The 15,447-nt window shown below is 48.2% G+C and overlaps 1 protein-coding gene across 2 annotated transcripts in view; it reads left to right on the top strand.

Annotated features, from left to right (window-relative positions):
* Positions 1-7,395, top strand: part of LOC118210523 (protein phosphatase 1 regulatory subunit 1A-like) — a 28,293-nt gene extending 20,898 nt beyond the window's left edge. The window contains exons 4-7 of one of the 2 annotated variants that reach the window (XM_035386761.1): positions 127-190; positions 2,455-2,667; positions 4,849-4,983; positions 6,771-7,395. In XM_035386761.1, coding sequence (XP_035242652.1) covers positions 127-190; positions 2,455-2,667; positions 4,849-4,983; positions 6,771-6,841 — 483 coding nt within the window. In that variant the 3' untranslated portion in view covers positions 6,842-7,395. Of the gene's footprint in view, positions 1-126; positions 191-2,454; positions 2,668-4,848; positions 4,984-6,767 lie in introns of both variants that reach the window. The other variant, XM_035386760.1, reaches the window with a different exon arrangement.
* Positions 7,396-15,447: the final 8,052 nt, after the last annotated feature.

Raw genomic sequence — 15,447 nt, 5'->3', positions numbered from 1 at the left:
TGACTCTCCATTAGAATGGATAGCGTTACTATATTAATGTGTGTGACAGAGCTTTATAATTATAATTACATTTTCACTGACTGATTGTGCTCATCTGTTCTCTTAAATCCTGCTTTATGTTGCCAGGCAGCATTGCTGAACTCTCCCCGGCAACGACGGAAGGGCGCACGAGGCACGCCCACAATGAAAGGTACAGTGACATGAGAGACCATTGTGATGTCACAATGTTGCAAGCCCCGGACCAATCAGATTCTTACATGATGCCAACCTTCCACGGCAGCAGACTTGCTTATTTTTAAATTCTCCATCAAATTCCACCATTTTCTTCCGGGCTTTCTGCTGCTAGCTGTCTCAGCATGGAACCGTACCGCCACTGAGTCCCCGTAACTGCCTGCTTAATTTAACCGCACATTACAAACAAGGGCCAGAGAGAAGTAATGAATATGAACAGGTGTTTGGGAACATCTATGACTATGTTTGTGATGAGTTTTGAAAATGTGTCCCTCTGCGAGCGCATTAGGCAGCTGTGGTGCTTGTACTGGGTGCAGTGGCGCCCCCTATGTTTCAGAATGAATCCGAAAAATGAAATCCGGTGCCTAGCACAACCGGGAGCCCGGAAAGCAAATTGCATACAGAAAGAAGTGAAATGGTCGACTGGGTGCACATATTTTGCAGGAGGAACATACTAGCAGAGTCAGGGGTAAACCCTGTTTCAGTTCAATGAATTCAGAAGATGAGCTTTAATTTAGATGTCTACAAATGCCCGTAGTGTACGAGAACGGATCCCAGCCCTCAGCTGGCCTGGGGGCACCTGTGGGCAGGTGGACAATGTTAAATCCCAGGGTGGGAAAATAAATGCCTTTACTTCGACTTCCCTCTCTGAGTCCTGACCTTGGTTCAGTCTGCTTCTGTACTTTCTCATTTAAAAGAGCTTGCCTCGCCAAAATAACAGCATGTAAACTAGCAGACGAGCACCATAACTCTTATGTGCAGCATACAGTGAGAAGAGGCTACAGGACAGCTTGGGTTGTTCGCTCGAGGCCAAGGTCAAGGTTTATTGTTTATTATTGTGTTAAAAACACAGGTGCGTAAATTAGCGAAATGCTTTACTCACAAGCATCCTTCTTTGCTACAAACAAAAACGAAAAAACCGCGAACAAATCATAGACAGTATAGTAGCATAAAAAGACAAACTGTAATACAAAAAATAATAATGCATGTAAAAGTCAAAGTTAATAAAATTCTGTGGATTTAAAGTGCAAATAATAGTGCAAACAGTGGGAGTCCAGAGTCCATTGCGCTTTTAGCATTTGGTTGACCTGCAGAAAGAAACTGTCCTTAAAATATGTGGTTCTGGTGCCGATGCTGTGGTTCTGGTCCGGATGCTGTGTTTCTGGACCGGATGCTGTGGCTCTGGTCCGGATTCTGTGTTTCTGGACCGGATGCTGTGTTTCTGGTCTGGATGCTGTGGTTCTGGACCGGATGCTGTGTTTCTGGTCTGGATGCTGTGTTTCTGGACCGGATACTGTGGTTCTGGACTGGATGCTGTGTTTCTGGTCTGTATGCTGTGTTTCTGGACCGGATGCTGTGGTTCTGGTCCGGATTCTGTGTTTCTGGACCGGATGCTGTGTTTCTGGACCGGATGCTGTGTTTCTGGACCGGATGCTGTGTTTCTGGACCGGATGCTGTGTTTCTGGACCGGATGCTGTAAAATCATCCCTGAAGGGGAGTCTTTAGGTGGAACAGTACAGTGCTAAATACTGCCAAAGCTATTATGAAGTTTGTAGTTGCACATACAGTAAAACACTCGCTCTGATTCTCAATGGAAACAGCCAGGAGATGACTCTGTTTCGCGTACTCCCTTTGTAAACTGAATCGATGGATTTCTTTATCAGAAAAGCACATGTCAGCTAGGTCCTGTATAAATGATACATCATGTAAAACAAGACCAGGTCAAAACCTAGTATATGGTTGGACCTAACACACGTGATCCGGCCGACCAATGGTGTAACTTCATCACTCACTCAGTCACTCTGTCACTCAGTCACAGACATTCGCGTTTGTAGGGCTGGCCCCGCTGTTGCGGTCAAGCCAAAAACTAAACGAATTGATTTATTGACGAGATTTGACAAAAGGAGAAGCCATACTGAAGGTGGCCCCGGGCAGAAGCGGTTCTATTTGTTCGATTCGTACCTCAGATCATGAATTTAAAACAATTAAAAACAAGTAATTCACTCGATTAAGTACATTTATTTAAATTCGATCAATGATTTGAAGAATGGCCAAATGCCCTTTTCAGCTTTAAGCTCAGGTCATTTCTTAAAGTGACTGAGCTGAACTGGATTTGTCCCCCAGCAGTGTTGGGTCCTCTTGTTCTGTGGTGGTTGTGCAAGTCTATTTCTAATTCTCCCATCCCTACCCCCACCCCACCCCCACCCCCACCCCCTTCTGAAGAGCTGCAGTTCCTGGTGGAGCACCACCTGTACTGTCAGCAGCAGGGCGGGGGCGGCGGGGGGGACGACTGCTCCTCGGAGAGCTGCCTGTCGGACCGGCCCAGCCCAGACTCCGCCCCGGCCGGGGACGAGCTCCCGGAGGATGAGGAGGGCTGGAACGCCGAAGCTCAGGCCACCGCCGAGGCCTTCGAGAAACTCCGCTGCCAGATGGAGGGTGAGGAAGAGGGGCGGGGCTCTGGGAGGGGGTCAGAGAGCCGATTGGGCCGCTTACCACGTGGAGGCGGGGCACTGGGAGGGGGTCAGAGAGCCGATTGGGCCGTTTACCACGTGGAGGCGGGGCACTGGGAGGGGGTCAGAGAGCCGATTGGGCCGCTTACCACGTGGAGGCGGGGCACTGGGAGGGGGTCAGAGAGCCGATTGGGCCGTTTACCACGTGGAGGCGGGGCACTGGGAGGGGGTCAGAGAGCCGATTGGGCCGTTTACCACGTGGAGGCGGGGCACTGGGAGGGGGTCAGAGAGCCGATTGGGCCGTTTACCACGTGGAGGCGGGGCACTGGGAGGGGGTCAGAGAGCCGATTGGGCCGTTTACCACGTGGAGGCGGGGCACTGGGAGGGGGTCAGAGAGCCGATTGGGCCGTTTACCACGTGGAGGCGGGGCACTGGGAGGGGGTCAGAGAGCCGATTGGGCCGTTTACCACACGGCTGTCTACCAGTCAGCCAACGGCCACAATCTTAACCACGCAAACCAGGGAACAGAGTGCCAACTGGTGAACAAAGAATCTGAGAGCTGATAGTATCACTAACCGTGCAACATCACAGGACTAGTGAACGAGGAATGTGAGAGCTCATAGTATCACTAACCGTGCAACATCACAGGACTAGTGAACGAGGAATGTGAGAGCTCATAGTATCACTAACCGTGCAAAATCACCCGACTGGTGAACAAAGAATCTGAGAGCTCATAGTATCACTAACCGTGCAAAATCACAGGACTAGTGAACGAGGAATGTGAGAGCTCATAGTATCACTAACAGTGCAAAATCACAGGACTAGTGAACGAGGAATGTGAGAGCTCATAGTATCACTAACCGTGCAAAATCACCCGACTAGTGAACGAGGAATGTGAGAGCTCATAGTATCACTAACCGTGCAAAATCACCCGACTGGTGAACAAAGAATCTGAGAGCTCATAGTATCACTCACCGTGCAACATCACAGGACTAGTGAACGAGGAATGTGAGAGCTCATAGTATCACTAACCGTGCAAAATCACAGGACTAGTGAACGAGGAATGTGAGAGCTCATAGTATCACTAACAGTGCAAAATCACAGGACTAGTGAACGAGGAATGTGAGAGCTCATAGTATCACTAACCGTGCAAAATCACCCGACTAGTGAACGAGGAATGTCAGAGCTGATAGCATCACTAACCGTGCAAAATCACACAACTGGTGAACAAAGATTCTGAGAGCTCATAGTATCACTAACTGTGCAAAATCACATGACTGCCTGACTGTCTGCCAAGGCCGATATTCAAATCCATGCAAATGAGGGGCCTGGCAGGAAGAGTGCCATGGGGAGATGCGGTGAGCAGGATGGCAGGATGAAAGGACTGCTCGGTGTGATTATACAGCGTAGATCTAGGCCACAGCAGGCTTATTATCCGTCTACTGTTTCCTGCTTTCTTATTTACGCTCCTGGAGATCTTCTGGAGAATCGCTAAGCATCCCCGGAGAATTTCACTGCAGAACAGGGATTAAATCTTCCTGTTTCAGGGCGAGAGAAAAAACAACCGAACAAAACACAACAACAAAAAAACTCGAGCGAACCCAGTCATCGGCAGATCGGTCCAGCTCTATTCAGTCATTGTCTCATTTAAAGTTCAGCTTCTGTTTGCCAATGATTTGTCTCGTGGACAATGGTTCAGCCTACACACAAATCACAGGCAATTAAATGCCAAAATTCAGTGATTGACAGCTGAGGGACAAGCCCCCCCCCCCCCCTTTCTCCGATTCAATGGAAACAGAATAAAGAAGTATTGAGTGTCATTTGAATGGGATGCCGTCTGTTCATTGAATAGAGACCTGCGACAATGCCCCGGTTCCCGTCACTGCCATTTCATACAACGTTTTACATTTTTAAATAGTCTCCATTTACACAGCCGGATATATTTGGAATCAATTGAGGTTAAGTACGTTGCACAAGCATAAAGCAAACAACACTCTCTTTCTTAGAAATTGGCCCTTTGGGTCAGAAGCCCCGCCCCCTAACCCGGCTCCCTGTACTGCAGCGGCCCGTTCCCTGGGAGCCCAGAGCCTCCAGCAGGCAGGAAGCGGGGGGGTGTGCACGCAGTGTCGGCATGGTGACGGATGCTTGTCTCTGTTGCTCTTTGAAGAGTTTTCCAGGGAGAGCTTATTAGAGGCCACTGGCGGGACGGAGTGCCAATCGCCCAAGGAGGAAGTGAGTTCTGCCGCCGTAACCAAGGAAACGCCGACACAACACACCGACGCAGGTAGAGAAGACTCAGCAGGTAAGAACACTGTCCTCATTACACTATTAATTGAACTGTACTGAAATTAACCTAATTCAATTTACTGCAATTAATCTGCAGCGGCAATTTGCTGTACACATGCATATTCTATAGAATCTGAGTATAATTCTTTCCAATTAAATAAATATAATGGGCTTAATGACAGCAGTAATGCTTAGCGCTGCAGTTTTCAGGTGCTGAAAGCTTTATTTTCAAAGATGAATGCCCAGATGAATTTTGTGTTTTGGCCACTGGGATATGTAGTGCAGTGGCCATTTTGCAGGGAGTACAAAGCACTGTGATATAAACTCCATGGGCTCATTCCAATGGCTTATTTTACCTCCATGCATCTCCTCCTTGCGTCCTTTCCTAGCTCCACCCAACTGAGGATGCAAGGAAAGGACGCAAGGAAAGAATATGAGGACGGAGGAATCGAGGGAAAGTGTGTTAGGCAAATGGAAATTCATCGTTCAGTCAGCGGTCTGCTTGGAGCCACATCAGTTACTGCAGTGGCAGATGTGGAGAGATGGATCCACATGTCAATCATTTAAACTGTACATCCTGTCCCGTTCCAAAAAAAGACTTCCGCAAAGGATGTGTTTCCTCACTGAAGCGTCATCCAGCAGCCTCCTCACTCCTCGCTCTTCCGAGGAGCATTTAACAAATCGGAATGTCCTTAAAGATGGTGGACCTCAGTCGATTTCCATGTCAGGCAAAGACCAAGAAGACAAGGACAGATAAGAGAGTGGAATGATCGCTCTCCTGAACTTAATATTTATATGCACGTCTTTGCTAATTTTCTGGGCTATAATCTCCCGGCAACTGTTATTAGTCTCCCTTTTATCAGTTAGCTCAGCTCCAGCGTGTGACAGTAGGCCAGGCTGCCCCTCTGCAGCCTGCAGCTCAGCTCCAGTGCCTGACAGTAGGCCAGGCTGCTCCTCTGCAGCCTGCAGCTCAGCTCCAGTGTGTGACAGTAGGCCAGGCTGCTCCTCTGCAGCTCAGCTCCAGTGTCTGGCAGTAGGCCAGGCTGCCCCTCTGCAGCTCAGCTCCAGTGTCTGGCAGTAGGCCAGGCTGCCCCCCTGCAGCTCAGCTCCAGTGTGTGACAGTAGGCCAGGCTGCCCCCCTGCAGCTCAGTACCCCCTGAGATCTATTCCTCCTGTGGAGTTTTTCCACTGCTGTTTCAGTGCTTTTTCCATCCAACCAGGAGTTTTTTTTACTTTGCTGGTTTATTGGCGGTTCAGGCTTAGTCTGTTCCAATTTTTCTATTTCTTGTTTTCTCTGTAAAGCGCCTTGTGGCAGCATCTCTGAAAAAAGGCCATACAGATAAAGTTTAATTGACCGTTAGAGAGAGCGAAGAACAAGAGCAAAGTTTTATTGTGCCCAACGGGCAATGCGGTCTTCAGCATGTCACATAAAAATGAACACAGTCCAATGGACAATGAGCGTACCAATTCTGTAATGCCAGGAAGCGCTAATAAATAAATCAAGATTTTAAATGACTCCGTCTGTCAGGTCAGGTGCGGCACCCGTCTTGATATCTGCAATTATCAATGCGCTACAAATCCTCATTGGCAGTGAAGTGTTGTTAAACTGTGCATGATGCCAGATGAGAAAATGTAATTGGTTGAAAGGACACAGCAAAGGAGGCACACGCTGTTTCAGTTTTTTAAGTGTCCTCAAACAGAGCCGCTTCTGTTCCCAGCGCCCCATCATGGTTGGGCACAAGCAGAGGGAAACAGGGGGCCCCCTTTTACTGACCCCCCCCCCCCCTTGTTTTTCCTCAGCAGCATCCAGAGCAGAGTCTAGCGTGAGCCCGTTAGCCGAGGAGGAGAAGGACCAGCAGAGGGAGGAGAAATGAGGACCGTCTGCAGGAACACCTCGCTGCTTTCTCTCTTTTACATTTCCCGTTGATGACAGTGATGTTTTCCGGACTGAAGCCAATGTTGATTCTCTGGCTCCCCCACAGTCTCGAACCCCAGGCCCTCCACCTCTCTCTAACCCCACGGGCAAGCGGCCCTGGTCCTGGAGCCCCAGAGATGTCCGTTTTTTTTGTTGCATCTGCACTTCACCATCAGAGTTTGATGGCTCATTACGAGCCTGAGCCTCAGTGTTCAGCACCTGAATGATAGCCCTCCAGCACAGGGTCACCTGTGCTCATTAACTCTGATAATTAACATGTCGTTATGGGTTTGGATGGAGCAAAATCTAATCCAGGAACATCTCAGGCGCTCCACGACCAGTGTTGCCTGGCAACCCCTATTAAATGAAAAGGCCACGACCCCTCCCTTCACCCCTGAGTTTATCCCAGATAAAGCAGGACCTTCTATGTGTTTCAGGACTGCATTTTCACATTAACTGTCATTTTCAAACCTTGTACAGAAACACCATTAAAGTGCAGTGTTTCCACGTGAAGGTTCAGTCGTTTTGTTTTTTTATCCGTTTTGGTTTTTACGTGCTCAGCGCCTCACGGTTAAACGGTGCACGGATTCAGGATCCGAATCAGAGCCGTCTCTAGGGTCTGGCGGTCCGAATCAGAGCCATCTCTAGGGTCTGGCGATCCAAATCAGAGCCGTCTCTAGGGTCTGGTGGTCCGAATCAGAGCCGTCTCTATGGTCTGGTGATCCGAATCAGAGACGTCTCTAGGGTCTGGTGACCCTAAACCAGAACGCTGTACCCAGAATTGTGTGGCCTGAACGGCTGAGTGTTTACGTCTGCGGCTGGTATTGATCCAAACGGAGTGCTGGTAAGGCTCATTGAAAGGTTTCCACCTTCTAGAGAATTCTGCCCTAAAGCAATATCAGGTGAATCCTGCTTTGCCTGTGTTTCCACAAGCTGCCCTACCCACCTCAGGATGCCCTGCCTACTCAAACTGTCCTACCTACTAAAACTGCCCTACCTACTCAAACTGCCCTGCTTACTCAATCTACCCTGCCGAATCATACTGCCCTACTTACAGAATTACCCTACCTGCCCTAGCCCTCAGGATTACCTACCTACTCAGATTGCCCTGCCTAATCAAACTGCCCTGCCTAATACAACTGCCCTACCTACAAAATTACCCTACCTGCCCTAGCCCTCACGATTACCTACATACAGTACTCAAACTGCCCTGCCTACTCAAACTGCCCTACTGGGTCAATCTACCCTGCCTAATCATACTGCCCTACTTACAGAATTAACCTACCTGCCCTAGACCTCAGGATTACCCACCTACTCAGATTGCCCTGCCTATTCAAACTGCCCTGTCAAATCAAACTGCCCTGCATAATCAAACTGCCCTGCCTATTCAAACTGCGCTGTCAAATCAAACTGCCCTGCCCAATCAAACTGCCCTTCCTACTGAAACTGCATGCGTATTGTAGAGTTTCACACTGCGCTGTCAGTTAGTTATGCTCATGATTGTGTGTTACTTTGAGCATAATGAAGCAGAAGTTATGGCACATTGCTCTGGCAAGCAATTACCTTTCTGTTAGTAACGCAGCAGGGCTACGTAATTTCTCATTAGTCTCGAAAATGGACAAAAAAAAAAACTGGATATGTGAAATAGCCCAATATAACACCAAACACGTTATCTGATGTATTATTGTGTTTGGGTAAAGACATCATGCAGGGTCATTTCATCTTGAGTTATTTCAGTTCGGCTTGTTTTTAAATCAATGTCAGTGTGACCTGTCACATCCTGCGTTTTCTCCGCCGTGGAACAATCTGAGGGGCAGTGCCGTTTTTCTGGCTCGTTGAACGGCTTGAGCGGGGACTAGGACGTCCTGACCGCGTGGCTCGGTTTGTCAGAACACCAGGCTAGGCGATGACTCCGTCAGCAGAGGGAACGAGCTTCAATGAAGCAGACGGCCAAGACAGGGCGGCACCACCGCCCGCGGCTCCTGCTCTCTCTTACTTATTTTCGACGTTGTTGTTGTTGCTGTTGTGTTATATACGAGCGGGGCCAGCATTTATTACAACGCTTTGAGTGTCATTTCAAAGTGTCAGTGTCTTTGAATAAGAACTGTAGCTCAGTTTCAGAAGGGAAGAAGTCTTTCCTTTTCCCCCATCTCCGCTGTGCTGTAAATGCTGCCGACCGCACTGTACAGAAGACCACCGTCAGATCTTCTCTTTTACGAGCGTCGTAAAAAGGAAGAAGAAGTCGGCTCCTTTTTCTATTGGAAAAACAGAACTCACAGGTCTCATTTTGTATCACGTATCTTTTGTAGTAGCTTAGCTGCATTTTAGTTGAAAAGAGACGGGTCCTTTGAATAGAGGATTTCATAGCACATCGTACAGGCGGATTGTCGTCTGATTTAGCTAGCGAACCATGATTGCATGATGCTGTTGGGAAAAGACAAGTGAACGTCACCCCAGTGCTAAGCCCCGCCCGCTCCTCACCCCAGTGCTAAGCCCCGCCGCTACCCCAGTGCTAAGCCCCGCCCCCACCCCAGTGCTAAGCCTCACCCCCACCCCAGTGCTAAGCCCCACCCCCACCCCAGTGCTAAGCCCCGCTCCTCACCCCAGCACTAAGCCCCGCCCCCACCTCTGTGTTAAGCCCTGCCCCCACCCCAGTGCTAAGCCCCGCTCCCTACCCCAGCACTAAGCCCCGCCCCCTACCCCAGCACTAAGCCCCGCCCCTACCCCAGTGCTAAGCCCCACCCCTACCCCAGTGCTAAGCCCCACCCCTCACCCCAGTGCTAAGCCCCGCCTCCACCCTAGTGCTAAGCCCCACCTCCACCCTAATGCTAAGCCCCGCCCCACTCCCCACCCCAGTGCTAAGCCCCGCCCCCTACCCCAGTGCTAAGCCCCGCCCCACCCCAGTGCTAAGCCCCACTCCCCACCCCAGTGCTAAGCCCCACCCCACTCCCCACCCCAGTGCTAAGGCCCAACCCCTCACCCCAGCGCTAAGCCCTGAACCCCGGGTATGAGTGTTGGGTTCTCCTGCCGTAGAGCTCGTTAAGAAGACTGAACGCTGCGTTCAGTCGGCAAAGCGCTGGTCCCCTGGCTGTTCCCTCCTCTAGTTCTCACACCTCCGCTTCACTTTTTAAAAAAGTATTCTACGATCTTTCCCGGTCAGGGTTGGCTGCCCACCATGAGGGAAACCCCACAGCAGATGAACCGCATGCAACGCTGTCTGTGTGGGCAGCGCACCCGCCGCTGATCTCTGCTATTTCTGCCATTCCCATAGGCTGAGCAGCATCCATACGTTTCAATGGAGCAGGTCATCTGTATGTGTGTAGTGTTAGAGGAACGAGGAGACTGATACCTCTCCTGATGGAGCTGTGTCTGGTAGTGATTTGTGAAATACACATTTGTATACACTGCTGTAAATGTATGATTGGAGAATGTATAGAATAATGTTTATATGACATCGCTTCAATTAAAAAAAAGAAATAAAATGTGTCATCTGAGCTTTTCAATTTGCAGCCCATGCAATCTTAAGTTAATTTTATGGGAAACCGCATCTGGTCTCTTTGACCGGGTTTGACTGAGGTGCTAAAAGCACAGTAAATCCATTTAGGGGTCATGCATGAAGTGGGGGTACCACCCCCCTGGCGTACATACAGTTGGGCTGGAAAACAAGCGCCAATCAAACCACTGTCTCTGCCATTGGCTGTTTAATCTGCTGACCAGTACCACAGTCGTCCACTAGGGGCACAACCATTTACCAGCCATTCTGCCTTCTCTTAACGGCTGGTCTTCATTCCCTCATACGTTGTTATATTACATTACGGGCATTTAGAAGACACTGTTATGCTGTTATGTTAGTCACTTTTGTTTTACATAGCATCATATATAGCTGAAGGAATTCAGGTTAAGCAGCTTGCTCAAGGGTCCATCGGCAGTGTCCTACCTGAGTATCGAAACCACAGCCTTCAGGTTACAAGCAGAGGCCCCTGCCCTTTATACAGCATCACCTGAGCTTGCGCGAAACGCTGGTGAGCGGACAGCTGTGGCAACGCCGGGCCAAGATTTGGTGGATAATAATAATAATAATTGTGATGAATTTGACACAAAGATGTCAGTTTCTGCTAACTTTGGACAGGAACATTTTAGAAATATGTTAGATTTAACCCCGAGCTATTAGCAGAGTTTACTGTGTAATTTTGCATCCACACACATTCATATTTGTGGAATACTGACAGTTTCTTTCTCGGTCTTTCTATCGCTTTTTTACATTTATGCACAGCTGTTGGGGTGGTGTTGATAACCAACGTAAATATTTATAGATTCTCCTGGTTAAAATTTGCATTGGTTTATTCTACAGGAAAAAAATTGGCCGTGCCATTCCGACAGAGTCTCCTCCTCCCCAGCTCTGGAGCGTATGTGTGGCATCTCTGGTGGTGTGCAATACCAGGCCTACTTGCAGGTCCCCTAAAAATAGAAAAGTGGGATATTAATTATGTAACAGACAATGAGAAGCGAGCGTATAACATCATCCACATCCAATATTTAAAAACCCTGTGGGCCGACAGTCTTGGTTTGAGCTCACACTCAGGGCTTAAGGGCATCATGAAAGAGATTATTGTTTGTGTTCCTGTGAGTGATAGTCAGGTAAATTCAGTGGGCCTGACACAGAAGCAGCAAAAGACTTTACGAGAGGCCCCTGGACACTGGAGAGGAACGGGAATTTATTCAAGATGGCGGCACACTTCACGTTTTCAGGTTTCCAAATCACGTCTACTCAAGCTTCTGTCTAGAACCAAGGTGGCTATGATTGTTCCTAACGTATGCCCGATTTGCTGTCCCATAATCAGCCGTGTTTCCTGGTACCTGTGCAAAACTAGAGCGGGGGTCTCAAACCCCTGGTCCTGGAGGCCGCAGTGTACGCAGGTTTTTGGGGTTTTCTTCTGAGCAGCAACCAATTTTGGTCGTGGAGACGAGGTAGCGTGTGCTCTTCAGCCAGTCAGGGACCCTCAGCCAATCAACACTGAGAAACACGGTGCATGTCACCAGTGTGGCCCCCAGGTGTGGCCCCCTAGGAGTGGAGACTGACCTCGTCGGACGAGAGGAAGACGGGAGCAGTCTGTGATGAAGCCAAAGCTTCCAGTGGTTAAGCAGTGTAAAGACCATGACTCATCATGAAAGCTTGCAGAGAGAAGCTTCCAGTGGTTAAGCAGTGTAAAGACCATGACTCATCATGAATGCTTGCAGAGAGGAGCTTCCAGTGGTTAAGCAGTGTAAAGACCATGACTCATCATGAATGCTTGCAGAGATGAGCTTCCAGTGGTAAAGCAGTGTAAAGACCATGACTCACCATAAATTCTTGCAGGGATCATCTTCCAGTGGTTAAAGAGTGTAAAGACCATGACTCACCATTAATGCTTGGAGAGTTCAGCACCTTCTACTGTAGTTCCCGCTGTTCATTAAATCATTCCACGGCACCTTCCTTAGCCATGGCAGATTGATGGACTCAGGAAAGCCAGGCCATCATTCATTGATTTATAGGAAGGGAGGCTGGGGTAGTGAGATATCAGCTAACTGGGATTAGGACAGAAATGCTGCTATAACAGAAACATCTGCTCGCTATAGATTTACACTCATACTTTAGTCGGAATAAGACGTTTCTGGGTTTTATTTTGTGCTAGCACTGTGCATTTAATTGACAAACCGCATTAGTCAAACCGCACGTGTGGCTAACATCTAGAATGTGTTCAGCAAACCTTGTGAAAAAAGGTAAATCTACATGATATGTTCTTAATGTTGCAGTAGTGTTCTGTGGTAATTTTTTTAAAATTGCATTTTGATTAATCCACACATGCTGCTTGTTGAAACCATCAAACTGGACATCGCAGTGATGTTAACAAAGTGCATTTTTAAACTTTTGGGCACAAGCAGATGAACTGCCGGCTTTGTTTGCAGGCAAATATGTTTATTCAGATGCCAAGATCAGAATAAAATGGCGTATACTGTAGCATATTGCAAGTGCCATGCATAAACATTGTACCTGCAAGAAAGGTAATTCTGAGAAACAGAAATGACTGTGTTTATTCTCCATTTACCAACTAGCATTATGATTTTTTCATTTCTAACTTTATTAGTTATGAGCTATGAAACTCAAACAGAAACAGAATAGAAATTAAGCCAGATGCGGACTTTCAATATTGTGTTAAAAAACAAACAAAGAAAACAAAAACATTATCAATGAAGTACTGACTCATAATATCAGAATACATAATACTTGTGACCCATAAATAGTTCCTAGTCATCACTACAGTACAGATTCAAAATATTTTACACCAAAAACACAAGGACAAAGGTGGGAAACAACTGCATCTATTAATAACTTTATTCTTGTAGTACTACATAACAAGATACAAAAAAACATTTTTCAATTAATTCAATTATTTGCACTTTAAGCTTTATTAAATATTATTAGTAAGTATATTACAGTAAAAAGATTAAACAGAAAAGGATTCAAAGTTGAAGACAGTCAAGCTAAAAAATAAAAAAATATAAAAAACTACCACCATGTTACTAGTTGCTGTTTGCAAGATTTTTAGCCCTTTCAAGCATAAGGCCAATTTTTCTGTGTTAAATTGTTATTTTTCTTAAGGCCTGGTTGTGTTTCTTAAGGCATGACTGTATAAAGGCTTGAAAAGGCTATCACTTGTGATGTATATCAATTTTTATATACAGTAATGTGCATAGAAACCACAAGTCAAAACAATCATGATGCACTGACCAACGGGTAGTCCTCAGTGAGGTGTCTGTCATTCATATGACATAGCAGTTTGTATTTACCAATCTGGCACAAACAGCTGGCTCTACGTTTTCCTGCTAAACCATGGCTGCTCTTTCCTAGTTACTGCACCCTGTGCAGAATATCAATTTGGAAGCACTTAAAACACAATCTTAAAATAGCAAGGGATCAAGTCTACTGAGAGTGAATTTAATCAGGATGTCTCATCTTTCTACCCTAAATGTGATGGAAAACAGCACAGTTCCACGGAGGATGAAGTGCATTTTCTTTGAGGTTCTCCTAACTGGAGCAAAAATTCATTCAGCAGACCACTACACTATTATCTCACATTAGACTGAATCTGAATTAGAATATTGGGATTGTCATTATATTATGGTGTATTCACAAATTAAACAATTTGTCTACGATTTAACCTGCAGCAAAAATGAATAAATGAACAAATGAATAAAGCTGGAAAAATATAAACAGATTCTGTGCAGTCTAAAATAGGGTGCCTATCCATAAAATGTGTAGGCACATGGTGGATTACTTTTGTCGCTCGTTAATAAACCTCATTAATAAATTCAACATCTGACTGATCAGAAGTGGATCCAACCCAGAAGCTGCAATAAACATGCAGTATAACATGACCAGCATGTTCGGTCTCCTCAAATATTATTCGCCATTAAGACTCGGCTTAAAGCTAAATCAGTAACCTACATTAGTGCTCGTGCTCTATCAAAGACCTGTCAGAGAAATGACTCCACATCAAAGCTTTTGATCTCAACGCGCAGTCCCCCCCCCCCCGCCCCCCCCCACCCCCCCCCCCCCCCGCCCCCCCCCCGCCCCCCCCCCACCCCCCCCCCCCCGCCCCCCCCCCACCCCCCCCCCCCCCCCCCAGCCTGGTTAAATCGAAGCCGGCCCCACTCAGCGCAGAGACTGTTTGAGATGCGTGCTCTTTGAGGAGGAAGTGCAGGAGGCCAGAGCTGTTGGCCCAGGGGAAGCTGGGAAGGGAGCGCAGGTTTGGCGTTGCGCTGCGGGGTCGCACGCCGCCCACGGCAGGGACGTCGCGGTGGATCCGCGGTCTGCTTTAGCCGGGCTCTGGCCGAGGCGTTCCGAGGGCTTCGGTAATTTTAACGTGTTATTTAGGTGTTCTAGCCAGGAGATGGCCGTCACACTCTCTCTCTAAACGGGGCCGCTGTTAAGGCCCTGGTCAGTTTGCCCCTGGGGTAGGACCCCGTCCACCCCCTGCAGGGTGGGGTATAATACGGGTCACCCATTGAGGGGGGGGTTTGGTGACTGGGAGGACACTCATCGCTCTCTGGCGACCCCTGCTGGAGCCAGCAGCCTGTGCACCGAAGCCACACGCGAAGCAACTGCTCCGACTAGCCACAGTGTGTGCTCAGTGTGTGCTCAGCATGTGCTCAGCATGTGCTCAGAGTGTGCTCAGCGTGTGCTCAGCATGTGCTCAGAGTGTGCTCAGAGTGTGCTCAGAGTGTGCTCAGCATGTGCTTAGAGTGTGCTCAGCGTGTGCTCAGCATGTGCTCAGCATGTGCTCAGAGTGTGCTCAGCATGTGCTTAGAGTGTGCTCAGTGTGCGGACGGCGGCTGCAAGGGAAGCAGTGGCCTGGCGTTTGCCGCCTTTCTGCGCTCCCCCGAATTGACGGTGGGGGTGCAGCAGCGGGGGCGGCCGGAGAGCAGGACTGGGCCGGCTAAAATTGGGAGAAGAGCAGGACGAAGCATAAAGAAGGAGAGGGCCGGTGAGGCGTGGAGGTGGCAGAAGTTACGCGTGTTCGTTCG

The sequence above is a fragment of the Anguilla anguilla genome, chromosome 13, assembly GCF_013347855.1.
Source record: "Anguilla anguilla isolate fAngAng1 chromosome 13, fAngAng1.pri, whole genome shotgun sequence".
Lineage (NCBI taxonomy): Eukaryota > Metazoa > Chordata > Actinopteri > Anguilliformes > Anguillidae > Anguilla > Anguilla anguilla.
This window is presented reverse-complemented; position numbering and strand designations above follow the sequence as displayed.